The following is a 26,179-nucleotide window of genomic DNA, read 5'->3' on the forward strand; positions in this document are numbered from 1 at the left end:
CCAGTATGAGTACAAGGCTCCAAGAGAGAACAAAGACATACTTGAGAAAAATGAAACGACATATATTAGAAGCCAGAAGAAATCAACCAAGTTATGAGATATAATAGAAATGAAAAAGAAAAAGGAAAAAAAAATAATAATAATAATAATAATAATAAATAAATAAAATAAAAAACACCAAGTGATGAAATGGGAATGACAATAAATCGTTGATGACTCAAAGTAAGATGACTTACAGCTCCTTTTCCCCAAAATGTAGACCGTTTAACATTGAGATTGGAGTTTGTAAGTTTACTTATAGACTTCTCAGCAGATGATTCAGGCCCAAGGACCGACTGAGGTAGCCCTGGATCCATAGATGACAACACCTCCCCCATGGATCGAGTTGACTCACTGCCAGGTAAAATTTCAGGAGAATCCAACTCACTTTCACTTTTCTTCCTTGGTGGGCCTTGTTGCTCATTAAATTGATTAGAATCTCTAAGTGGTTGAGAATTTGCAAGTGGATTTGGTTTTGTTGCCGAAGTGCGATTATTCCTAGGGGTTCCAACATCGGAATCATCACCTCCAAAGGCCTGCGTTAGAAAATAATAGCACATCAAGTAGATGACCAATATTGGACCAGAGTAAATTTCTAAATCAGATAAACAAATTATGAGATTTGGCATGTATAAGAACTTAAAATTATATTGCTTAATATTGAAGATTTAATGGAGTTATCAGTGGAGGAAAATCCTCCGGTAATTCATGTTGTTTCCTCTTATTGAAGATTTACTGTTACTAGAGTAATCAGTGGAGAAAAATCCTCCATTTTTCCAATTTTCTATCTCTTTCCATTCTCATCATGGGCCCAAGGGGGCATCTGCCCCATCCCCCCCACCAACCCCCCCCCCGCGGCGGGCAGGGGCACATGCTGGCTCTGCCCCTGACAGGAGGCCTTGGCGCCTTAGTGCACCTTGAGCCTTTAACAACTATGGCTGGCTCTGTTTGTAATGACATGGTGAGAATATTTACCTTGGGGTAGCTCCTTTTTTTAATAAATTGGATATTAGGGATATAGTTTTTTTTTTTTTTTTTTTTTTCTAGAGTGCCGACTGCAGCATATTTTTTTATGCAGTCAATAATTCTTGCTGTAAATATGTCATGTTCATGAGTTATAACAGCAGTAGTTTGTGATATTATTTGCAATGTCATATTATACTTCTATATGTTCTATGCAACTTGTGCCTTGACTCAAGCCCATGCCTTGCCTTGTGCCTTGCTCTTAGGCTCTAGGAGACCCTTGGCGCCCAAGTGCACCTTGAGCCATTATCAACTATGTTTGAGACATATGAATACGTAAATTTTGGCACCAGCTGTTAGATTGAGCGGTATTTCATGCCACTCCCGAAGGGAAGGTGCAGGGTTAAAGTCTTGGTTGGGAAGGGCCGTGCGTTGCACATATCAGAATATGTGTGTGTGTGGGTGTACATGTAGAGAGAGAGAGAGAGAGAGAGAACCTTGTAGTCATAAAGATCACTTCCAACAGAACCACTGCTTTCACTCAATTTTCCACTGTGTACACGATCAGGATCATCATCAGTTTCTGGATCAACTTCATTTTCTGCATCATGGTAACCATTGTTTTTCATATCCAGATTTTCATCATCAGTTGAATCTTCAGTCCCACTGTTTTCAATCCGGGACTCAGCTGAAATAGAGCATCTATGTAGATTATCATCCTGAAAGAGACAAATCACAATAGCTGAGAATAACCACAGTAGTTAATATTACATAAAGGAACTGCTAAAATTGCCTTAAATTTTTTAGAAACATTGTAAATGCCTCACATCCACCATCATCAGTAGATATGCAGCTATGCAGAGTCATCTCGCTTAAAGGTACTGCACAAGAAAGGCATCATACACTAGAAGATCTGTTAACTACTAAAATAATAATATTTAATCAAACAAAACTTTTTCTAACTACTTTGGTTTGCTACACAGGACAAAACCTAATGGTTGATAATAAAAGCTGTCATAAAATCAAATAATGGAGTGCCTGGCACAATTTGCCACTCCATCTTACATTTACAATTTTTATATTGGAGTTTCACCCATGTTGATACGATCATAGGACGAAACCTCATGGTTGATGATAAAAGCTGTCGTACAATCAATTAATGGTGTATTGGTGTGCCATTGCTTTAAATCTTGGGGTTTATGGTCAGAAAGCTAATTTTATGGTATGGGAATAGAACGAAGGTTAGGTTGGTTGAGATTGAAAGCTATTCTTTTTTCTTCTTTTTTTCTCTTTTTCTTTCTTTTTTTTTTTTAATTTTATTTTATTTTATTTGATAAGTAAGACTTAATTAAAAGACGCTCAAAAGGGGAGAGAACAGTAAGAAATACAAACACACCCAAGGCAACACTATAATTTCAAGCTATCCATAAACTCCAAAAGATGATCTAAAGATTTACGATATGTCCCATTGACCAAAAATAATAAAGAAGTATGTTGTATTTGAGAGACCAAATAGGTGACCCCTCTCCATCAAAGGATCTCCTATAACTCTTATGCCACAAACCCCACCATAAACAGAGGGGGGTGGCCCTCCACGTGTCCCTGGCTCGGATCTCCACTATACACCCTCTCCAAGCCTCAAGCAAATCAACCGTGGAAATGGGAAGCACCCAAAAAATACCAAACATAACCAAGAACATCAACCATACGTCCCTTGCCAATGGGCAATGAAGGAGGAGGTGATTAACTGACTCGCCCAACTTCTTACACATGCAATACCAGTTGACAGCAACGTGCCTTCTCCTTCTAAGATTATCGATAGTGAGAATGCTCCTAGGGCAGCCAACCAAGCAAAAAAAGGGGGCTAATGCAACTGGTTGCAGTTATTAGTGCGCATAGCAGTTGCAGGAATTAAAATAATTAACAAATCAGATAAATAAATAAATAAGAAGAAGAAGAAGAAGAAGAAGAAGAAAACAAAGAAGAAAAAGAAACATTGGATACTCTCTAAGGCCTTCTAAAAGTCTCACCTAGAAGAAATCAATGGAGTCTCACCGTTACAAGAAAGAAAAAATAATAAATAACCTTATCAGAAAGTGTTGGTCTCCTCTACACGGGATGCTGAGAAAGAAAGACCTTCTTGTATAGATTCATAGAAGCATGGAAACTTTCTACAAGACAAATGATTTCCTAAATCTAACCGAGCAAAGAATTCCTAGATTAAAACTCAATTTATTCATACAGAAATAAAGAACTTGACAAACACCAGAGAATTTACTAACTGAAATGACTAACTAATTTGGAGACCAAAGCAAAAAATAGAATTACTAAATTCCTGTTCTATCATATACCAAAAAACCCCTAGGTAAGAAAAATCTGCTTATTAAACTCCATATGAGCTGGAATCATGTTGTTCACCCATGCCCATATGTTAACAACCATATACTCTAAAAGCTTAAGCCGTTAGAGAGGGTGTAACTTTTAATATTTAAATCCTCTAACATGCCCCCTCACCTGTGGCCTTCTTTTGGTCCAACACAAGTTTCAATTTTAATCTTCAGGGTGACGGTGAGATTTGAACACATGACCTAGCCTGCTCTGATACCATGTTAACAACCATCTACTCTAAAAGCTTAAGCAAGATGTTAGAGAATGCATAAGTTTTATTATTCAAATCCTCCAACACCATCTTAAATAGTACCTGATCATGCAACACCAGTGGTGGGGCCCACATGGCTGTTTCTCTTTTCATCTTTTGTAGTTTTACACGTTTAAGTTGTTCAGCCCCATAAGACTAGAAGTTGAAAAGGATAAAAGATAATAATGGAAAAGTTTATATTACAAACAATGATGAATATTACTTGTTTTAGAACAACCAGATAATATAAGTTACAAGCTCACATATATGCTTCAGATCAGCTTGGAGTTGTGAAACAATAGAAAAATAAAATCCATGATTTACACAATAAGAATATGTGAAAGGCATCTACACTACTAATCTTTTACTAACCAAATTAAAAAACCAGAAGACCAAGGGAATCTTACATCAAAAATGTTCTCATACTCCTCTAAGAGTGTTGTGATGATAGCTTGAGCATTATTAGCAGCATTTGCAGCAGCGAGAAGCTGGGCTGAATTATCACCATTAACATCAAATTCATCCTCCAACTCACATTCACCAGCTAAAAGAGGCCGTAAGAGCAATGGTGCCATACAAGCGGCAACAGCAGATGGAGTCATCCGATTTTCAGAAGCATGTAAAGAAATTGTATGCATCATCTTCAGGATTCTGCAAAAGAATGAGCAGAGTGAAAACTAAACGTGAGCAAAATAATTACAGGATCAATCATAATTTAAGATGACATATTACTGGGGATTTCACTCACAAAAGATATAAAAGACAACTAAGGACACTATGTTTCTTTGTTGTTTCATATTAGAAAATCAATCAACAGCAACAAATGGGATAATGCCTTCATGAGTTTCTACTTCAGAGTGGCCAAACCCCCACCCCCCCCCCCCCCCCCCCCCCCCCCCGCGGCGTGCGACAACTAAGGACACTATGTTTCTTTGTTGTTTCATATTAGAAAATCAATCAACAGCAACAACTGGGATAATGCCTTCATGAGTTTCTACTTCAGAGTGGCCAAAAACAAGTTTTAAGGCTATGCCGGCCCCCCACCCCCCCCCAAAAAAAAAAAAATCAACAACAACAATAATAAATAAATAATATCGAGATTTTTTTTCCGCGAGATGAAAATAATATATAAGGAAAAGAATGTAAAAAAGAAGGACAAGCTGCCTCCAAGAACCACACTACATTCTTATAAAATAAATAAAAATAAGAACGGCACTACATTAAAACAATTTTTTTCTTGATAAGTCAAACCAAGACCAAAAACAACATAATGAAGAGGGGGCTCCAAGTTGCTTTATCAATTAGCTTCTTTCAAACTATGCATCGTAGCTCCACCACTCCCACAAGCTTCATCAAAACCTTTGTAGCAAATTATTTTCTTCACTTTTATTGTTTTCTTCCGTCCAATAAAAGGGTTTATTATTTCTGCCAACATGGATCTACCATCCATGCTTTATTTATTTATTATTTTGGTGGTTCGGGGGAAGACGGGATTGTATTTTTATCCAGTTTTATTGCAAATTTCATCAATTAATAGAGATTTTAAAAAATATATATATTCTTTCAATCGCGAGTTATTCTTTTACAAATGGTAGGCATGAAATGCTCTCCAGTAGATAGCAATTTTCCCTGGTTAGGCTACTTCAAATTCATATCGCAATCCTGTTTGTCCATCATAAGACACGCTAGTTGTCACCTTTTATTGGACAAACCTACAATTCACATAATGTCCCCTAATTATTGATAATTCCTTTTTCAATGAATGAACTCTGTATTGGATATTCAATCAGTATTGGCAGTGATGAAAATAAAGGTCTGAACAACGGTGCTGCTTCAGCACATTGATGATTAAAAGAGCTAGCATACATGTTGAGCCTCCTTATTTGATGAAATATGGCAATCATAAGAATGTTTGTTCACCAGTTTTCTCTTGTTCAAGATAGAAGTCAGAATGATTGAATTTTTTCTTTAAGGTCTAGTTAGTTAAAAGACCTGTTTAGGGGGAGACCACTTTCAATTACGACATTCATTTTTAAATTTCTAGATCTTTGAAACACAATTACTAATACTTTTGCTCATCTTGCATTTGTATCTTTATAATCAGAGTGTGATTCAACGTGTTACATTTTGTTTAAATAATTTATATATTCCTATGCTACATTTTGTTTACATAATTTACATATTTCTATGCTACATTTAGTGCCCGTTTGCATTGCTGTTAGAATGAAAAAAGCACTTCTCAGTAGAGAGGTCAAAAAATTGCAGACAGTAAAAAAGATGTTAGGTATTTGGTGACACATTATATAAGTAATTTTCACAATTAAAGTATTTTTTAATCTGTTTAGTAAAAAATTGTTTTAAAACACTTGTAGTTCTAATTTTACAATAATATCCTTTAATAAATTGTTACTATATTTGACAATAGTAAAACTTTATAAAAGAAAGGGTGAAATTGTCTTAATAAAAAATAAAAATGGACAAAATAGTCTAAGAAAAAACAGTTACCTAAAATATACAACCTCCACTCAGAATGCAGTTTTAAAAGCTCCAAATTTTAGCTTCATTCAAAAGCTCTATTGATCTAAAATTGGTAACAATTAAAAGTGCTTTTAATGATTACCAAACACATCTAAATGCAATTTCTTAAAATAAAAGCGCTTTAAAGCCGTTGAAACGCAATCCCAAACGGGCTCTTACTAGATTTATGTCTATGAAGATGTGTAGCATTTGTCTCACTTCGAGACAACATTTCCTTTTTTTTTGTAAGTAAAATATCACTAAAAGGCACCAAAAAGGGAGTGCAACCATGCACACAGGATGTATACCAAAAAAGCTATACAAAAAATAATCTATTAACAAAAAGGAGCTCCCAGTGATCCCAAGAAACAAGACGCTCAACACAAATGTGCTTCAGAGCCAAATAGGAGATCCACTCCAATATATTGCCACTGGACAATGCAGCAAGGGATGATTAACAGACCGTTCCTATGGCCTATTGAACATTTTTTTTTTTTTATAAGTAAAATGTATAAAAGGCGTTCAAAAGGGGAACGCATCCCAAGCTATACAAAAAACTGAAACTATGATCTCAAGGAGCCCACAAAGTCCACAGTATCCTCAATGGAGGAAAAATCTCTCCCCCAACCCCAACAAAAAAGAGTACAAATAATAGAGAATTTCAACACCCCAATGGAGGCCTCCTTCCCATCAAAAGATCTTCTATTCCGCTCTTTCCAAATGCTCCATCAAACACAAAAGGGGGTTACCCTCCAGAAGACTCTCGCCTGAGCCCCCACCCATTGGCCCCTCCAAATATCCAGCAAATCCCGAGATGTCCGAGGCATAACCCAATGAATACCAAACAAATCAAAAATGAGACTCCAACAATCATGAGCCACGGGACAATGCAGCAACATACAAAGCCTGCACGTACAAAGCAACATTAGGAGAGGCCTTCTGTCCACCAAATAGCATTTTATGGAAAAACCTGCACGTCCCCTCTTAAGCTCCCTCTGGAAAACTACTCAAGGTCACCTAGATAGTATCTTCCATGGCAACATTTTTTTTTTCTGACAAGTAAGATTTTATTAAAGACGCTCAAAAGGGGAGCGCTCCCAAGAGAATACACAAAGAGACGACAATGGCCAACTATAATTTCAGGCTATCCGCAAAATCCCCCACAGAATTACAATTCCACCATTTACCCAAAAGAATAAAGAACTCAAAATGATGTCTTTTAGAGACCAAATAGGAGTCTCCTTTCCATCAAGGAATCTCTTATTTCTCTCTCACCATAAACCCCACCATTAAGGGGAGTGGCCCTCCAAGCATCTCTAGCTCCGCTATCCACTATACACCGTCTCCAAGCTGCAATCATATCTACCGTAGAGTCGGGAGACACCCAGCACACCAAACATTGCCAAAAACATACACCAAATATCCCTTGCCACTGGACAGTCCAAAAGAAGGTGATTGACCGACTCCTCCGCCTTCTTGCACATGCAGCACCAGTTCACCACAACCTGCCTCCTCGTCATGATATAGTTTAAGGTGAGAATCCTACCAAGGGCAGATGACCATGCAAAGAAAGCCACCTTCAGAGGGGCTTTCAATCTCCAAATAGCCTTCCAAGGGAAGGCAGGGCCCGGAATCTCCAGAGGGCTCTGATAGAATAATCTCACTCCAAAAACACTCTCAAGGAGCCTGTCCAAACCATCTCATCCATCCCCTCCCCCTCCACCATCTCAAGGGCATGTTTGTTCGTAACGATCCTAAAGAACCGTGGGAACCTACAAGTCATAGCATTATCCCCACGCTAGAGATCCTCCCAGAATCTAATGTGCCTCAAACTCTTGACCCTAAATCAAATGTGTTCGGAAAACTCCTCCCATCCCTTCCAGATAAGCTTCCAAACCCCACCTAGGCATGCTCTGGTGGCTTACTGACTGTTATTGGCTCAATAATGGTAGATTGACTTGGGACGTTCGGTTTCGTTGAGAGTTTCATGACTAGGAACTTTCGAAGGTCTTCGATATCTTTGCGTTGCTCTACAGTTAGATGAGGGAGTGTGAGGGCATGGTTGACATGGTGTGGGTGGGATCCCATAGAGGGATTTTCAAGATCTTCTACCGGATTCTGTCGGATGCCCCATGCCAAGCATTTCCATAGAAGGCTATTTGGAGGACAAAAGCCCCCTTGGAGGTGGCCTTTTTTACTTAGTTGACTTCCCTAGGAAGCATTCTCACTATCGATAATCTTAGAAGGAGAAGGCATATTGCCGTCAACTGGTGTTGCATGTGTAAGAAGGCAGGTGAATCAGTTAATCACCTCCTCCTTCATTGCCCAGTGGCGAGGGACGTTTGGTCGATGTTCTTGGTTATGTTCGGTATTTGTTGGGTGCTTCCTACTTCCACAGTTGATTTGCTTGAGGCTTGGAGAGGGTGTACAGTGGAGAGCCGAGCCAAGGATGCTTGGAGGGCAACCCACCCCATTTATAGTGGGGTTTGTGGCATGAGAGGAATAAGAGATCCTTTGATGGAGAGGGTCTGGGCTGATTGAGGCTTGGAGAGGTTTTTCAGTGGGGGCCCTCATTCAGGACGCTTGGAGGGATACGCCTCTTTGTATTTGATGGTGCATTTGGCTCGAGAGAAATCGGAGATATTTCGATGGAAAGGAGAAGCCTATTTCTATGCTTAAGTTCTCTATTATTTCCACTCTTTTTTGTTGGGTCTCAGGGAGAGATTATAGATCTATAGAGGAGAATGTTGTTTTTTTGGCCTCTTTAAAGGCTTGAGGCGCTTTTTGGCCATGTGTTTTTCTTTGGGATCCGCTCCCCTTTTGACCGTCTTTTAATAAATTTTACTAACCAAAAGAAAAAAATTTCTTTTGGGTCAGTGGGACAACTGCTACAGGCATTAGAAAAAGGGACATAAAGTAAGTAGGAAGATTCGAAATGGTACTCTTCATGAGTTATGTGCCCCCTTTTGAAAGATATTGCTTCTTCCAACCAGCAAGCCTTCTATTAAACCGTTCTACCACTGGGTCCCAAATGGACGCCCTCCTCAGCAAAGCCCCAACAGCAAGCCCAGATAAGAAATTGGAAAGGAGGCGGCCCTACACCCAACGATATAGGAAAAATCATGGATCACCCCAACCAGGACCATCTCACTGTTCCCGATGTTGATCCTCAGGCCTAAGGCTAATTGGAAGCAAAGCAAAACACATCAAGTATCTCAGCCTAAGAAGCACTGACACAGATACGGGACACGGATACGACACGACACCGACACGGCAAATCCAAAAAAATTAGGACACGGACACGGCGAATAGTGTATATATATATATGATGTAGTACTTTAAAAATTACTGAGTGTTACTATTTTTCATCAACCTCACAATGAAAAAAAAACACAAATCATAGCTCATAACTAATAAACTATAAAAGAACAATGTTACAGAATTATAAAACCAAATAAAAAATAAGACATTAGAATAATAACTAGTATCATTTAATCATCATTGCAACTTTACTCCAAATACAAAAGCATAGACAGAAAGGATTATTAACATTCATGACTTTACTGTTAGCACTTAACATTCACAAAAACCTAAAGGCTAGTCCCCAAAAAAGATACAAAAACAAGTCAGTGTACTATCATCTATTCCCATCCATCATTTGACCTAGGACTTTTACCATTTACAATACCAAAAGGATAGTACAAAACAAAAAAAAAAAAAAAAAAAAAAAACATATCAACATTCAAAAAAAAAAATTTCCAGAAGTGTCCATGCCGTGTCCACGGAGTGTCCGAGCCGTGTCCGAAAATTCAAAAAAAATAAAAAATTCCAGACACGTTTTTTGACGTGTCCGACACCTGTCGGACACAGATTCTTCGCCCATTTTGTAGTGTCCGTGCTTCCTAGATCTCAGCTAGTCCTCCTTTCATTTTTGCATGTAGAAGGGTGAACATGTTGTATACAAGTTTTTACGAAAACATTGCAAAACAGTATGTATATATAATATGGCTACAAAGACAAAAAGCAACATAACTAATCAAAAAAAAGAGAGACACAAAAACCAACATAGCTGAGCTACATTTCACAAGAAATTGATGGATTTAACTGTGGTAATAGCTAAATTTTAAAATTAATTTTTCTGTTATGAACTTATGAGTAATGACCATTTTTTAATGTAATTGGAAATCTTAAAATTGCAAATTTGATGTCAGCAGTCACCAACAGTAATATTGTATTCTTTTGAAAACGCAAAAGTATTAAAGTAACATTTTCTTTCAAGTTTGTTTACACCAGCAAACTAGATAATGAACAATCAGCTTGGTGGTTTCAGCCATTCAATTTCAAATTCTTCTGATGGTGAAAAATTCTATTGCTAACAATAGATTTAAAGAGGTGCCCCTCCTGCATAAAGCACATACCAAGGCAAGACCTATAATTAATCTTCTTATATCTACGAAAGAAGCATTTAGCAAATATCTTTTTCCCATATTTGTTCATTGAGTAGTGTATTACCATATTTTTTAGTATGATCATTTTACTGAATTTGCCATTACCGTAAAAAGCAGAATTGTTTAATTTCCAAGAAACTAGCGTCATAGCAAAACAGTTTGCAACAAAATAAACAAAGACGTAAACACTACAATAATTATGATCAAAATACATATTAAGGTAACAATGAAACAAAATTAAAATGTATATGTCAATGACTGGAATATGAAACACAGCAGCACAAAAACTGTAAAGATGCAATTGCAAAACAAAAGAGTACAACAATAATTGAGAGAGAGATTACCTCTGTAATAAACGCCTGTTTGGTTCAGGAAACGTCTCCATTATTGCGGAGCGCATAGCATTTACCCGAGCTTCCTTGCGATCAATTTCTAATTGAGGCAAGAGCAAAGCAACAACATCAATTTAACAATACATGTAACATGTAATACACAAATACATCATTCAAAAAAACATAACCTGAAATTTATTGGAAAAAAGTAAGAAAATGGACTTAGAAGACCGAAACAAAAGCTGTAACACACTGTTTAACAGAATTAAGTGTATTATTTCCAGCATCCTGCCAATTTCCTACTAACTCAAATTAGTTGAGTCTTATCTAGATATTTGAATCTTTGACGGAAATTTGCTATACTATAAGAATTTTCCATTTGTTTTACACTCTATATTCTCTAATGACCTCTAGGCTTAAGGGTTCCTCTTCTGACAGCAATTAGCAGTGTTTTATAGGGTTGATTTACCATTACATTTACAAGGATACTTTTCACCATTAGATTTTTTTTTTTTTTTTTTTATTTTATATAAGTAGTCATTAGAAAGCGTTCAAAAAGGGGAACGCATCCTGCAAAAGCTACAAAAGGGCCAAACAAGGCCCCTAAACTCTCAATATATCCCGAAAAAAATCAACTATCTCCCCCATAGATTTACAGTTTCTCTCAAGAACCCAACAAAAAAGAAGTCGTCCTATTTGTTTACTGCATATATCAGTTAGTATTTAGAAGGTTTCTACTTGAATAGAAAGGTTTTGAGATTCTATAGAGTGTACCATGACGAAACTAATGTGCGTTAATATTTTAAGAGTTTAGTTAAAGCCAACTCAAGGTTCTTCTCCTCCTCCTTCATCCTTTTATTCCACATCTACATCTATTTACAGCTGACGTAACAGAAGTCCAGCGGTCTAGCATGCAGCCTTCTAAATCTTAATGCCATCAAACCTTGACCATTCTGAACTTGTTCCATCTTCCAATCATTATCTTCCATATTAAATTTACAAAACTAAAGGCCATAATCTGCTTAAAGCGTTACCTCAGTGAATAAGTAACTGTAGACAGAAATATCGTGAAACTCTCGATGCTGCCAAGCACATCTTTGATGATAAGACTATTCATTGTCGTTCTAATAGTATCTTCATGTAAACGGGTAGTGTGGTACAGAACCAACAGAAACGTATGTCATCCAGATAGCCACTTGAGGCAATTATGGCCAAATTGGTTAAAATTATATAATATCTTTCTATGAGATATTCTCAATGCTAATAAAAGGTATGTTCGTAATGAGTTTAATCGGGTTATAATTTTATGTTTATCTTCAGTCTCATTTTTGGAAGCTGAACGGCAAGTGATTGACATGAGCTCAATACATATAGATCAAATTTTACAATCACTTAGATCAGGTAAGCGAGTGAATGAGTGAGACTGTGAGTACAGTTGTTTCAAAAGTTGGTTTGGTTGAAGGATCTTGGAATTTGGTAAAATAACAAACAGTCAATCAGAATGCCTTACTACCGGTTGGTTGATTTGCCCAACTGTGAATTTATTTTGTTGGGCATTCGGATCACTTCAGAATGCTTCACAGCCGGTTGGGCCAAATCACCAACCAGTTGTACACAACAGGTTGGTCAAAAACCCAACTGATTGTACTTGCCTCTAAAAATTTTATATTAAACTCCAGAGAGATACTCAACCGGTTGTGGTTTTGGCCCAGCCAGCTCAATCTGTTTCACATAAGATCGAAAACTTATCTTTCTGAGAGGATTTTGATTCCAACTTCAGCCCAAACTCAAGAGACGTCCTCTAATGCTTTTAGACTTCTCTTTCAACACTTTTTAAGGACTCTCTTGCATATAAATACTCAGCTTTGATAAGGTTAAGGATGGAAACCAGAGCTTTTATTGAATATCTTCAGAGCTTTGTGAGAAAAATGAAGCTGAGATTTTTCTGAATTTGTTTCTTTTATATTAAGGTAACAAGTTCACACTGAGTGTTTAGTGTGATGCTCTAGATCTGATCGACAGTATCGTGAGCTTACAATGGAGCTATTCAATTGATCAGAGCAGCAGACTTCACTCGCATCTTTCCACGGTTAGTGGAAGACAAGGCGATCAATCAATAGGAAAAGCGGATGATCGTGATGTGATTACGTTGTGGTGGATCAGGGTTGCTAATCATTCTAAAATGCACTGGAGTCAGAGGGCACTGAGCTTCGGAGGTAAAGCAACAGCAGTTGATTCCAAATGCACTAGAATCACAGACTCATGGAGTTCCAAGAGCACCGGAACTCGTACTCTTTCTCAGTTTTAGTGGATTGTTTCGCCAAAGACAACTAGGTCTCTGTGGTTTTTCCACGCTGAGGTTTTCCACATCAAAAACTCTGGTGTCTATCTCTCTACTTTTCTATTTAATATTATTGTGCTTCAGTTTGTTAAAATAAAAAATAATCTAAAAATTAATCAAGTGAGCAAACTAGACCTATTCACCCCCCTTCTAGGTTATCCTACTAAGATTAAACTTCCACACTACTTCTGTACAGCACAACTTAGAGAAATTATCCCTTTAACCTTTTTTCTTTCTTTCTTTTTTTTTTGATAAGTAAGATTGTAAAGCGTTAAATAGGGGAACGCATCCCTCAAAGTGGATTCCAAACCAATCAGTAACTTGATGAGAGAGTTTATTTCATAGAATAATAGAAATTTTTCATAAAAAAAAAATTCATGCTTTGGATAAGCATTGACGATCTTTATTATCAGTGATTCGTAACGTAGCAGCAACGATAAATAAGTTGGCATTCAATCAAACTAGAGCACGAAGAAGGCAACAACATTAAGAGAGAGCTATGTGTTAAGCAGAGGCAAATTATCATTTTTGTTAGGAATATGAGTAATGTGTTGTAAAATTCCTACTCATAACTTGGATTGTAGTGTTTGTCAATGTCTTAAATTGTTTGTCTACAACCACTTAAAGAAAATGGAGACGAAAAACAAGGAAGAACATGCCGAAAATCTCTCAGGACTCAATCACATATCTAGATTAAAGGTAATTGAGACCATAGAAACCAACCATGACCTATGTATGTTTTCTTTATCTTAATCTTTTATCAAAAATGGGATTTTTGATATAATGATTTTTGAAATTGAGGATTTTTACATAACCCTGAGCATTGATTGAATGGTGGATCCATCGAGATTTTAAGGAAATTTTTATTGAAATCCAGTAGGCTTCAATTCGAAGGCTCAACTGATCGAAGCAGTGGCAGTAGTGCTCAACCAAAGTGTCGATTGATCGAACCTGTGGAACCACTTTCATGGAAAGTTGGAAACTTTATCAAAGCAAAATTATATAAGGATTTGACTTACAAAATACTATATGCATCCTCCTATAGTCAGACTAGAGTATCTCTCACAAGGGATTTAAATTTTTTACACATTATTGGCAGAATTTATATTTTTGGAGAGAGAGAACTTTGAGACACAATCAAAGGTGTTTTTTATATTACCATATTATATGTGATTGAGAGAATCAAAGGACAATAATTGTCCATCAGAGAATCAACTAGGTGGTTCGTAAAGAAAAAAATTGATCAGACTTGATAGTTGTGGAGATCAAAAGTCCAAAGTAAATGTAGAAACAAATTCCATGAGGAGCGAGTCTGTCAATGGATCAATGGCTGGAAGTTTGAGTCGGGAGGGGCTAGGTGATCTTATGGTGAAATATGGTAAATCAGTTTTAACCTCTTTCTCACGAAGTGGATTGTGATCTATCTGAATTAGGTCTTATGACTTTTTCATTCTAAGGATTTCCACGTAAAAAATATTGCATACCTCTACTTATTTTATTTATAATTTTATGTGTTTACGTGATTACAACAATTAAGAAACGTGACTAATTAATTAACAGACTTTTAAGAATTAATCGTAATTTGAAAAGCTAGCTTCAAATTAATATTCATCATACCCATTCATCCCCCTCTAGATCTAATTGAATGTGCGCACTCTACGTATCAGAGCCTTGGGTATGGCACTCATATTTCACACTCTCCAACGTTAGAACCAATTACAAAACAAAAAATTCTAAAAAGCATCCATATCAGCAAATTAATTACCATATCTTCAATAAACAAATACATAATAACTTAACAACTACATACTTATGGGAAAAAAGAAATACCTTTACAAACTACATAAAGATAATATGAGAATGCTAACCCAGGAAGTTACAATATTGGGAGAACTTAGAACAAATAGATGTCGAAAAGCTAACAGGAACAGCATTCAGTATAACCTAGGTTTTGATAACCTTTTTTCTTCTAAAGAAAACAAAAGTGTAACTTACTATAAGCCTCCAGCAAAGCAGTACAGCAGGAAGCAGGAACAGGAGATGAGGGTAGTTCCCGGAGAACATGCTGCATGACAGAGGTAGGATGGACATTAATCTACATGTCATTCAAAAGAAGCACCGATCTGTAAGTCATAAGTTACATCCAATACCGGCAGATTACCTTAACACAGTCACCAACAACATGAGCATCCTCATCAGAATCAAATTCAGTCTTGCCTGCAAACAATTAGGCCTCAGTCAGTAAACAATGTGTTTACACAAACAAATAGTGTAAAAAAGTTGCCACAAAACAAAATGATTTTGATTTTGAATACAAATATCAAACAAACAAAAGAAAGAATAATAGGGAGAATCGAGTTATAAAGTAAAATGTTTGGCTCTCTACTATATATTGCCAAGAAGAAGGGGGAAAAACTATTTTCTAGGAAAATTAGTAATAATCTCAATAGAAAAAATAACTTAAATGGAACCTCTTAAATGAAAGAAAATTGACAAATTGAGGAAAGTGGAGACCTTGTTCGTATTCCTGAACCCTGCGGTCCACCTCCTCAACATCTGCAGACTGTCGCAAAATTCCTTCAACCTTAGTTCCTGTTAGAAATGGTAAATTTCACTGGATTATAAACATGATCAGCTTATGCTCATTGGACTTATCTTCTTACAAGGGTTTTAATCTTGAAGAATTAAGGGTCAGAAAGGAACCTAAGGAAAGTATAGTCCTTTTGTCTATTTGACTGTACTTCATTCCAAACTAAATCATTAGCTTTTTGAGTTCATAAATAATTGTTTGGCGTAATTGTTCTTGTCAAACAACTCATTAGCAATATAAATTCTCAAGTACAGGTTATTATAGCAAATCTTTAAATCAATATATATATATGTATGTTATTGTAGTAGAAATAAAACCAACAAAAGCATGTCAATGTAGGAAAAAAGGATCCCCATAATAGTCAAATAAAAACTTACCATACTTCTCAAGAAATCGAAGAGCTTTTTCAAGAAAAGATGGACCTCCATCTATATCTTCTAGTGCTAGCAAAATTGGCCGTCCAACAACCAAAGATTTTACAGGACGCTTATCCCTCCCTTAATGAAATATACAAAATTCAGTGAAAATTCAGTTCAATAAGGAAGACTGGTTTTTGCTACAAAAAGTACTCAAATAAATAAATAAATAAATAAAAGATCTAATAAAATATTAATTGATAAACATGAAGAAAAGAAGAAGAAGAAGAAGTTGAGGCAATGATGTACAAACATTGATGGAAAGACCCTTCAATTGAATTATTTGTGTCATTCCGAAAAATCCCGTTGTGCCCCATCACTAAGGCAGCACTAGGTGCCTGTGCAAGAGCATGTTCCAGGGCCGTCTTCCACTCATACAAGTCCTCTGACGACTCTGCCTAAAAATATAAGAATATACAAAAGAAAGACAATGCAAATTGAATATCATACTCATGAAAGGGGAAGAAGAAATTTAGAAAAAACGAAAAGATTAACAAAAACTATGTAGTCAATATCGCACCTTAAGTGTAAATGCTCGCCCATCACGTCCATCAGGAAACAGTACAGTTAACAGCTTTTTATCCTCTCTAACAACCACACTGCAAATTTAAAAGTTGCGATAAGCCATTTGGATGGTAATACTAGCTCAAAACAACATGCAGAAACCACCCACACATACCTCCCTGAATTATTCAAGTCGATACCACCCAAAGTCAGATTTACTTCACCACCTCTCTGGGGAAGTGCACTCTACATAGAAACTAAGAGAATTAACACCTATTCACGTAAGATAATACAGCCAAAATTGTATTTATGCATCGATTCAGACAGGGGATTGAACCATAGAAGTCAATATCTGAGACAAGAAGAAATCAGCAAAATGCATTTTTAGTCAAGATCTAATACATGACAAGTACCATTCCAACAGTTTCAAATGACCAAATGCAAAACCAATGGAATATCATTTTCTTGCGCATTTAGTGTTCAATTAACTGGGTATGTCAGTAAGATACAAGATTTAGATGTTAACGCTGTGGAAGACAGAAGTAATGGTATGGATTATAAATGACCATTTTCCTTAAGGAAATGGGTTTCGCACATGACTACATGAGTGAAGAGACGAAGAGAAGTCAATGAATACTCAATGTATGTATTTTTCATCCTTTTTTTCCCTTTATGATGAATTAGGAAATTGTTGAAAAATGGGAAAAACGCCCACGTACGCACCAGGTATACACAAGAACAAAAGCAGAACATTACAAGCAAAGCTCATCTAATCAGCAGATCTCCAGCCTATAGTCCTCAAAAATCTTCCAAAGCAAAATGTCCTAAGAATAACCTATTCCAATTTCCAAGTTCATCTCCTATCATCAAGAAATTCTTTTATACCACGCCTTCCACAGGCCCCAAGTTAGTACGTGGCATGGATTCCACACGGTTTTTTATCTCTAGTCAAACACTAGTCCACCAAACCAGAAGCAAAGTACATGGCCTCCATGACAACACCAGTCAGGCTCCGCATATAGAAAAGATGGAAAACCAAGGAATCGAAGCCACTCAACAATGAAGGAGCAAGTGGTCCATCCCCCACACGGAAACCTGGAAATGCGAGTGGTGTGATAGATGTGCATCAAGACAAGAAATCACAGAAATAGAAATAAACACATTTGTGAGATAGCTGAGGTAGCACCAACTAGAGATAAAATGAGAAAATCGATTACAATCATTTCAATATTTGCAAAGAAGCCCACTAAGTGCACCAGTTAAGAAGAGTGTCATGGACCAAAATTAACATGGATAGAGTTAGTAAGGAAATATATGATAATATAAGCTTCGACTGAGGCTGTGGCCTTAGATAGAGCGGAATGGAAATATAGGATTCCAATAGCCGACCCCAAGTAGTTGAGAAAAGGCTTTATTGAGTTGAGTTGTTGTGAAGTAGCATTTCTTCAATAATGCAAAAAAAAACTAAGGAAAGAACAACTTAATGCAAGAAAGAACATATACCATATTAACACATCTCAAAATGAAACAAAAACAAATACATTTATACTAACAGGATCGTTTTTGAAAAAGACCAAAGAAGTGCGTGTTAGGATGAACCAACGCTTCTTCCAAGACTTCCAACCTAGTCCTGCAGGAGTTTTAGCATTAGTTTACAAGAGCACGTCATGACGGCAAGAGTTAAAATTCATAACAGAAGTAATCAATATGCCATGCTGAAAGATTAACAGGTTGGCTGAAATCTAGATACAGCATTAAATTATTCGTTTTGTGAATTGTTCTCTTATAGATCCAAAAAACAAACTCATGGGTAGGACAAAGGTCAGTTACCAAAAAAGGAAAACCCAAGATTAACCTAATACTAGGCGAGAAAATGAGACAAACATATTGTTTTGTAATGCCAAAGAAAAACGTAAAGAAAGAAAAAGGATTCCTAGACCTTTTTTGTGTGTTAACCACTTAACCCACCCCCAACAACCCCATCTGACCCTCCACGGCTGCAAATCCCAAACCCAGCTAGCTCAAATCCACAACCACTTCCTCCACCGCCACCTCCACCAATCCAACCAAATTCCTGCCCATTTTGTCTCCGTTTGTGGCTCTTTCAACAAAATGGCATACACAAATCTCGTCTTTCACCAAACCCAAAATCCCAACATCTTCCTCTTCAATTCCATGATCAAAGGCCATTCTCTAGGTGAACCCTTTCAAGAGTCCCTTCATTTGTTCTCAGTCATGAAAAAACGTGGTATTTGGCCTGATGAATTCACTTTTTCCCTCTGCTTAATTCGTGTTCAAATCTTGTTGATCTCAAAATGGGTGATTCTGACTCTTGGGTTTGAATGCTTTGCTTCAATTCGAATTGGGATTGTTAAGTCGTATACTAGTTGTGAGAGAATGGAGGAGGCAAAAAAGGTGTTTGATGCAATGCCTCACAAGGATGTGACTGTTTGCTTCAATTCACTTTTTCCCTCTGCTTAAGTCGTGTTCAAATCCTGTTGATCTCAAAATAGGTGATTCTGACTGTTGGGTTTGAATGTTTTGCTTCAATTTGAATTGGGATTGTAGAGTCGTATACTAGTTGTGAGGGAATGGAGGAGGCAAAAAAGGTGATGCAATCCTCACAAGGATGTAACTGTTTGCTTCAATTCACCTTTTCCCTCTGTTTAAATCATATTCAAATGTTGTTGATCTCAAAATGGGTGATTCTGACTCTTGGGTTTTAATATTTTGCTTCAATTTGAATTGGGATTGCTGACTTATATATAAGTTGTGAGAGAATGTAGGTGGCGAAAAAGGTGTCCGATGCAATGACTCACAAGGATGTGACTGTTTGGAATTTGATGATTCGTGGATTTTACAAAATGGGTGATGTTGGAATAGAATCTAGTCTGTTCAGGTAAACAACTCTACATTAAAATTGTATCAGAAGACTCATAACAAGAAGCCTAATTCATTTAAAAAACTAAAAAATAATAATTACTAAATTTATCAATGTTATTGACGTTGAGCTTGTACAGGAATATTTGGACCCACCAATTAATAAGGTAAACAATTCTCTTTTTGAAATTTTATTCAGAGACTGATTTATTTGCACGTTATATAAGATTGAACCAAGTATGGTAATCAGACTTAAATATTTTTTTAAGACTTATTCACAAAGATATCCAAACATGGGAATGGGAATATTCAACTCCTAGTATTCCTGGGCATGCATGGGTGTTCACGCTAGAAACCACATTCCTGGCAACTAAAAGGACAAAGAGGAGAAAATCTGGAGCAAATTCACGTGAATCCGAGTCCAGATCTTTTAATCTCATGATCAAAATTGGGATCTGATTCGATTTGGATCCTATAGACACGACCCATATCGACCCGTACAATCCAAACAGGATCCAAATAATGAAAAATATCCTTGATTTGGGTCAGATCTCGGGTTGGGAACAATCCATTTCATGTTTATTGAATAAAACCCACTTCCGTGATGGATCTTTCCAGGAAAATTTATATCCAATACATCTTAGAATTCGGTTTCAAAATTAAAATCTAATGTCGTTAAAATGGAGTTTGGATTGGATAGTAACTCAGGTCAAGCCCACTCCACTCATAAGTATTACTGACAAAATATGTTATTAAGGAACCATACATGCAAGTATTTTGATCATAAAACTAAATATATTTTTAGCTCTACTAACATAAGCTCATAGCAATAGTGTCTTCACCATTGCATGCAATACAAACTATTTTTAAGTGGAGGTAAACTTCAACTTGTGAAGACAAAGATTTGGTCCAAGTATGTCAGAATTTTGGTGGGAATTCTGGCCAAGCCCAAAACCATATATATATATATATATTGAATTGTCAACTGTCAACAGATACAAAACAATAGGTGAAGCAATAAGGTACGCCATTCAGAAACTGAAGCAACAACTGCACAACACACAGAAGTTTTAAGGCATGAAACAATTTAATTACACAAGCCATGAGTCCAAATGAATAAATTACAATTGGCAAGCCAAAAGAATTGAAGGAATAAGAAAAAAGCTTCGGGAAGAAAGACAAGCATTTACTAACCTTTTGAAGATATGAAAAGAGGCCCGCTCTTGAAAACCTGTACATATCTCATAAGTTGAAAACCATGAAAGAATAGAGGTCATAAAACATATAGAGAGCGTGCATTGATGGGGGCCACTAAGAAATCTAAATTATCTGAAATTAAAGAAGAAAATATATATATATATATGTTTCAACATAAATGTTTTCCAGTTATTAAATATCATGAAAGTAACAAATCAAGCTTGCCTATGAAGATTTTTTAGTTACTGTGGTATGCACAAAATTATGTTGGATCTGCACGGTTTTAGAAGTTATTTTTAGCATGTGTCTGCATATTACAAGAATTCATCAACCTTTGGCTCATATGCAGTTCATTAAAGATAAATTTCTTACATATGGTAAGAATAAAAGCCATAGGTATCAAACTAACATTTGAAAGATAGGAAAGAGAATAAAAGGCAGATTGAACTTTTACAATGATCAATGATGTTCCCAATGTATTTCAAGCAGTTAACGACCATTGGCTATTGGTCCATTTCTCTATATTTACACAAGACCACCTACTATAAAACAATCCTAAAATAGTTGAAGTAGAATCAATTGGAGAAACAATGCAAGAAAATCAATTAGCATGGTTTGGGCAAATGCAGCAACGGTCAATACCATTACCACAGGTGGAAGAGTGACACAATCCATATTAAGGGTAATCCTACAGGAAGAGAAAGGCCAAAACTAAGATGAGCTGAGATAATTAAGAAAGATATGATGTTTTCAAGCTTAAATAAGGTTATGGCCTTAAATAGGGTAGAATGACAAAATAGGATTCTTATAACTGAACTCAAATAGTTGGCAAAACACTATGTTGAGAAGTTGAGTCAAGACAGAACCACCGACTTTTTTCTTAATGAAAATGTCGGCCCAATGTTTAGAATTTCAGCTGATTTCTTTTATTTTTGTTAGTAATAAATTGCAATTTTAAGTTGTGGAATAAACAGGAAGCTTATGGAAATAATATATGAACAATATCTAGAATTTGAAAATTATTAAACTGCACTTTTTTCTTTCTTTCCTTTTTTTGACAAGTAAAGATTTTATAGAAAATGTTCAAAAGGGAAGTGCATCCTGGACACAACTGCACACAATCCAAAAAGGCACCATAACCTCAAACTATTCCAAAAAAAATATATTTTAAAAAAATCAAGAGATCCTCCACAGACTTACAAACCCACCCATGAGTCCAAAAAATAACAAACTAAGTACATAGAATTTGAATGCCCAAATAGGAGTTTCCTCCCCTTCAAAGGATCTGATGTTCTCCCACCATAGACCCCACCACAAATAAAAGGGGACAACCCTATAAGCATCTCGAGCTTGCTTTCCCACTATATAGTATACAACCTCACCAAGCTCCAAACATGCTCCTCGTGGAAAATGATATGACCCAACTCACATTAAACAAGGCTATGAGTAAGTTCCAATCCTCCCTAGCCACTGGCCAATGCAAGAGAATTTGATTTACCATCTCCTCGCCCCTCTTGCACATGCAACACCAATTGACAATTATCTATCGTCTTCTCTTTAGATTATCGATCGTCAGAATCCTCTCCAACAGAGTCGTCTAGCTGGAAAAAGCCACCTCGAGAGGGGCTTTTGTGCACCAAAAGAGCCTTCCAGGGGAAGGCAGAGCCCTACATATCCAACAGCTTCCAATAAAAAGAACGAACCTCATATCTCCCATGAGTGGTAATCGCCCAAGTCCACTCATTCTCCCCCTATCCGTCTATCCGGTGACTACATAACAAATCCAAGAACTGCAAAAGTCCTCCACCTCCCAATCCTAATGAAGTTTTGCACACTGAATATCCCAAAAAAGCACCAGCTAACGGTCTACTACCGCACCACTCATCCACCCAAAACTTAATATGCCTCCCACTCTTCACTCTAAACCGAATTTGTTTTGAAAAATCATTCCGCCCTTCCGAATGAACTCCTAGACCCCCACCCCTACCAAGACCCTCACCTCTAAAGAGCACCAACCACCCCTGGCATCCACAAATTTGCAACTAATAACCCTCCTCCAAAGCCTATATCTCTAAACCCCCAAACTCCATAACCACTGGCCCAACAAATCCTTGTTGAACATATCCATAAGCCTGATCCCCAACCCCACCCCGCCCTACCCCATTTCACTGTTTGGATGGGTCATTGGTGTTTCAATTATTCAAGAAATATAATTTAATCTAAGAATTATATAATTAATAACTTAATGTTTAGTAATGACAGATTGAAAGTGGAAAAAATGGCCGTGTTAGTGATGGAGCACCAATAAAGATGATGTGATGATAGTAGTGGCAACAACTACGGTGGGGGTAAAGATCGGAGAAGAGTGTAAATAACAACCATGTGATAGGAGTAGTTGAGGTGTTCAAAGTGGTGGGACTAACAGTTGTAAATGTTACTTGTAATGGTGATGGTACTTGACACCAATAGTTGAGGGCAAAGTGGTGGGGGTAATAGCAATAACGGGAGTGATGATGGCAGTGGTGCCAGTAGTTGTGCCCCATCATGGAAGTCCTAGAAGAATTTTATTTGTTGAAAAGTGAAGGTCTAGGAGAATGAAGTAGTTATTCAATTTAATTTACTATATTTTGTAACTAAATAATTTTTAAAATTCGAGGAAAACCAAAGCAAATTTCTTCAGGAGGTTTTTTCATTATCTTTACTGTTAGCATTATTCATTCTTTGTTACAAGGGGAATAGATGAAAGAGAACAATTCATATTTTTTTCAAATCAAGACTCAATCCCTTGTATTTTGATTAAAACTTATATATTATATTAAATGTCCAACCTCCACACCAACAAAAAAGTCAGAGTTAAGTACAAAACTAAAGAACGGATATCACCTTTTAATAAAACACAATGTAGAGTTACTTCAAAGAATACATAGTGAACATGTATATATTGCCAAATCATCCAGCCCCATTTGCACCAATTAAGCATATAATCAAGAAAACAACAATGTCGAAGCTGTTAGATGAGCTTCTTTATCCTTTATAATGTACTAATGGTAAACCATCTTATTGAACAATTTGCATTGACATGAGATGATTAAGACTGTTATTCCCAGGTTCTGATAAGTGGAAAGAAGTTCACTCATATTATATTTATTTACTCATGCACCTCTGTTTATGCATGTTTATATAAAAGAACCCAACTTTTTACTGTTTAGATTAATTAAAAAAAATACACTTTATTCTCACTGCTGCAAGCACGAATGTAGATTGGTTTCACAATGCCACGTTGAGCAAATAGTTTTTACAAACACCATATGTGACCTCCATTTTAAAATCTCTATTTCAAAAATAAGTCCCATTAGTTCAAAATTTACTAATTGAGGGGCAGGAAAAGGATGTCCAACATTATCATCACAATCAAGCAATCAAATACCCATAATTAACAACAATTGATACAAAAGGCGATGCTTGTAAAGGGAATAATTATCATTATAACAGCATAACTGTAATATCAAAGACTCAAATATTCCAGTAGCGTTCTGATTGGTTGCTGAGAATAAGTACTAAAAGAGGGAAATTTTAAAAAATTTTACTCTCATATTTCCTTCCATACTAAGATGGTTTAAGGGAAGCTTGAAAGAGAGGATCTTAGTGTTCTGATGGGTTACTGAGATAATGTTGGAAAAGTATGGAATTTAAATTTTGAATTCCTCAGATTTTCTCTCAACTGAGCTTCATACAACAACTTGGCTTAATTCACATGAAAGGTCAAAAGCTTTTTCTTTTTTTTTTTACTGCTCTTATAATTGGCAACAAAACGAAGAGGGAGAGACAAAGAAAAAACATACCGTGTTTGTAGCTCCAATTCTGGGCCGCTCGAAAGCCGCCAACGAAGCCGACATTTTCAGACAGCACCAAAAAAGCTACTGAAACTATGACATTGAACGTGTGACCAATCGAAGTGAAAGCACTGAGAGTGACCAACATTTTAACCGAACGAGTCGGCGTGGTCACCCATTGAGTGGACTCGGATCGGAGAGCGGGCTCCGGTGGAGAATCGCCGGCGGATCTGGAGAGCTACAGAGAGGAATTTGAAATCTAGGGTTCGGATGGGATGGATAGATGTAGAAGAAGCACCAACCAAAGCTACCACTCTCTCTCTCTACACTCTCTACTTTTTCTATCTCTTAGTTTGTGTATTTGTGTTTTTGTTAATAAGATTAGGTGGAGTGCAATTCAATAGTGGTTGTCGTGGTAATATGGTAATGTTTTTTAGTTGTGGTTTGCTTTTCACCTACTTTTGTGCAGTCCCGTGAATGACTGAGACAATATAGAATTCGAGGACAGGAGAGAGAGTAGAGAGAAACGGATTCTTATTTGGTACGCTTCGAGTCCAAGTGTGGTGTGGGTAGCATTAAAGCATAGCCAAGCCAACTCAACCTAAAAGACGGTTTTGGAATTATATATTATGTCGGGATTAAAAAAATTATATATTATGCAAGTGCGGTCCTGGATAAGGCAACCAAGATGTTTCTAATTTGAAGGGTCTCAAATTTAGAATCATACCTAAGTAATACAAATATAGTAATATGTATACTTGATCATAATTAAAATACAATATTAATTTATATATATGGTAAATTTATAGCAATAAAAACTTACAAAAAAAATATAATTATTATTATGGCAATAAACACAGGCGCTTATAATATTTATATATATATATATATATATATATATATATATATATATATATAATACAATAATTTGTATATAATAATTTTTTTCTGTCCCCTTCCATAAAAAAATAAAATTAAAATTAAAAAATCTATATTTAAACTTAGAAACTTGTTTATTTTATGATAAAGTGCAAAAAAAAACATGTTGAACTATGTTTTAATTTGCAACTAACCCCCTTGAACTATATTTTGCGCATAAAACTTCCTAAACTATGTCATTTTGTTGCAACATATTCCAAGGACTAAACTATATTTCATTAAATGACCATAATGCCCCTTCTCATTGAATTATATTTAATATATTTTTCTTATCTAAATAAATTATGAAAAAATTCATACTCATTTGATGAGATATTTTTCATTAAATTTGCATAAATTTACCTTTAATTTTTCAAATTAATTATTTAAATAAAAAAATTTAGTAGAATCTTTTTTAAAAATTAATTAATTTTTTAATTTTTAATGAATATATTACATGAAAAGATGGTATTTTTTTCAAAAGTATTTTATTAGTTTTTCATAATATATTGTATGAAAAAAGATGATATTTTTTTACGATAAAAATGTTTAAATTGGTTATA

At 36.1% G+C, this 26,179-nt stretch overlaps 1 protein-coding gene across 1 annotated transcript in view; it reads right to left on the reverse strand.

The window, feature by feature from the left end:
* Window positions 1-25,152, reverse strand: part of LOC132311505 (rho GTPase-activating protein 7-like) — a 37,347-nt gene extending 12,195 nt beyond the window's left edge. The window contains exons 1-14 of the mRNA XM_059809422.1: window positions 24,708-25,152; window positions 20,863-20,899; window positions 18,342-18,418; window positions 16,964-17,034; window positions 16,805-16,883; window positions 16,538-16,682; window positions 16,246-16,365; window positions 15,793-15,870; window positions 15,440-15,495; window positions 15,274-15,343; window positions 10,950-11,037; window positions 4,048-4,291; window positions 1,500-1,721; window positions 237-575 (exon numbers count right to left, since the gene is read on the reverse strand). Coding sequence (XP_059665405.1) covers window positions 237-575; window positions 1,500-1,721; window positions 4,048-4,291; window positions 10,950-11,037; window positions 15,274-15,343; window positions 15,440-15,495; window positions 15,793-15,870; window positions 16,246-16,365; window positions 16,538-16,682; window positions 16,805-16,883; window positions 16,964-17,034; window positions 18,342-18,418; window positions 20,863-20,899; window positions 24,708-24,761 — 1,680 coding nt within the window. The 5' untranslated portion in view covers window positions 24,762-25,152. The remainder of the gene's footprint in view (window positions 1-236; window positions 576-1,499; window positions 1,722-4,047; window positions 4,292-10,949; window positions 11,038-15,273; window positions 15,344-15,439; window positions 15,496-15,792; window positions 15,871-16,245; window positions 16,366-16,537; window positions 16,683-16,804; window positions 16,884-16,963; window positions 17,035-18,341; window positions 18,419-20,862; window positions 20,900-24,707) is intronic.
* Window positions 25,153-26,179: the final 1,027 nt, after the last annotated feature.

This window comes from Cornus florida, unplaced genomic scaffold (genome assembly GCF_030987335.1).
Source record: "Cornus florida cultivar Cherokee Brave unplaced genomic scaffold, ASM3098733v1 CherokeeBrave_3.0.0_Hap2_Chr06, whole genome shotgun sequence".
Taxonomy (NCBI): Eukaryota; Viridiplantae; Streptophyta; class Magnoliopsida; order Cornales; family Cornaceae; genus Cornus; species Cornus florida.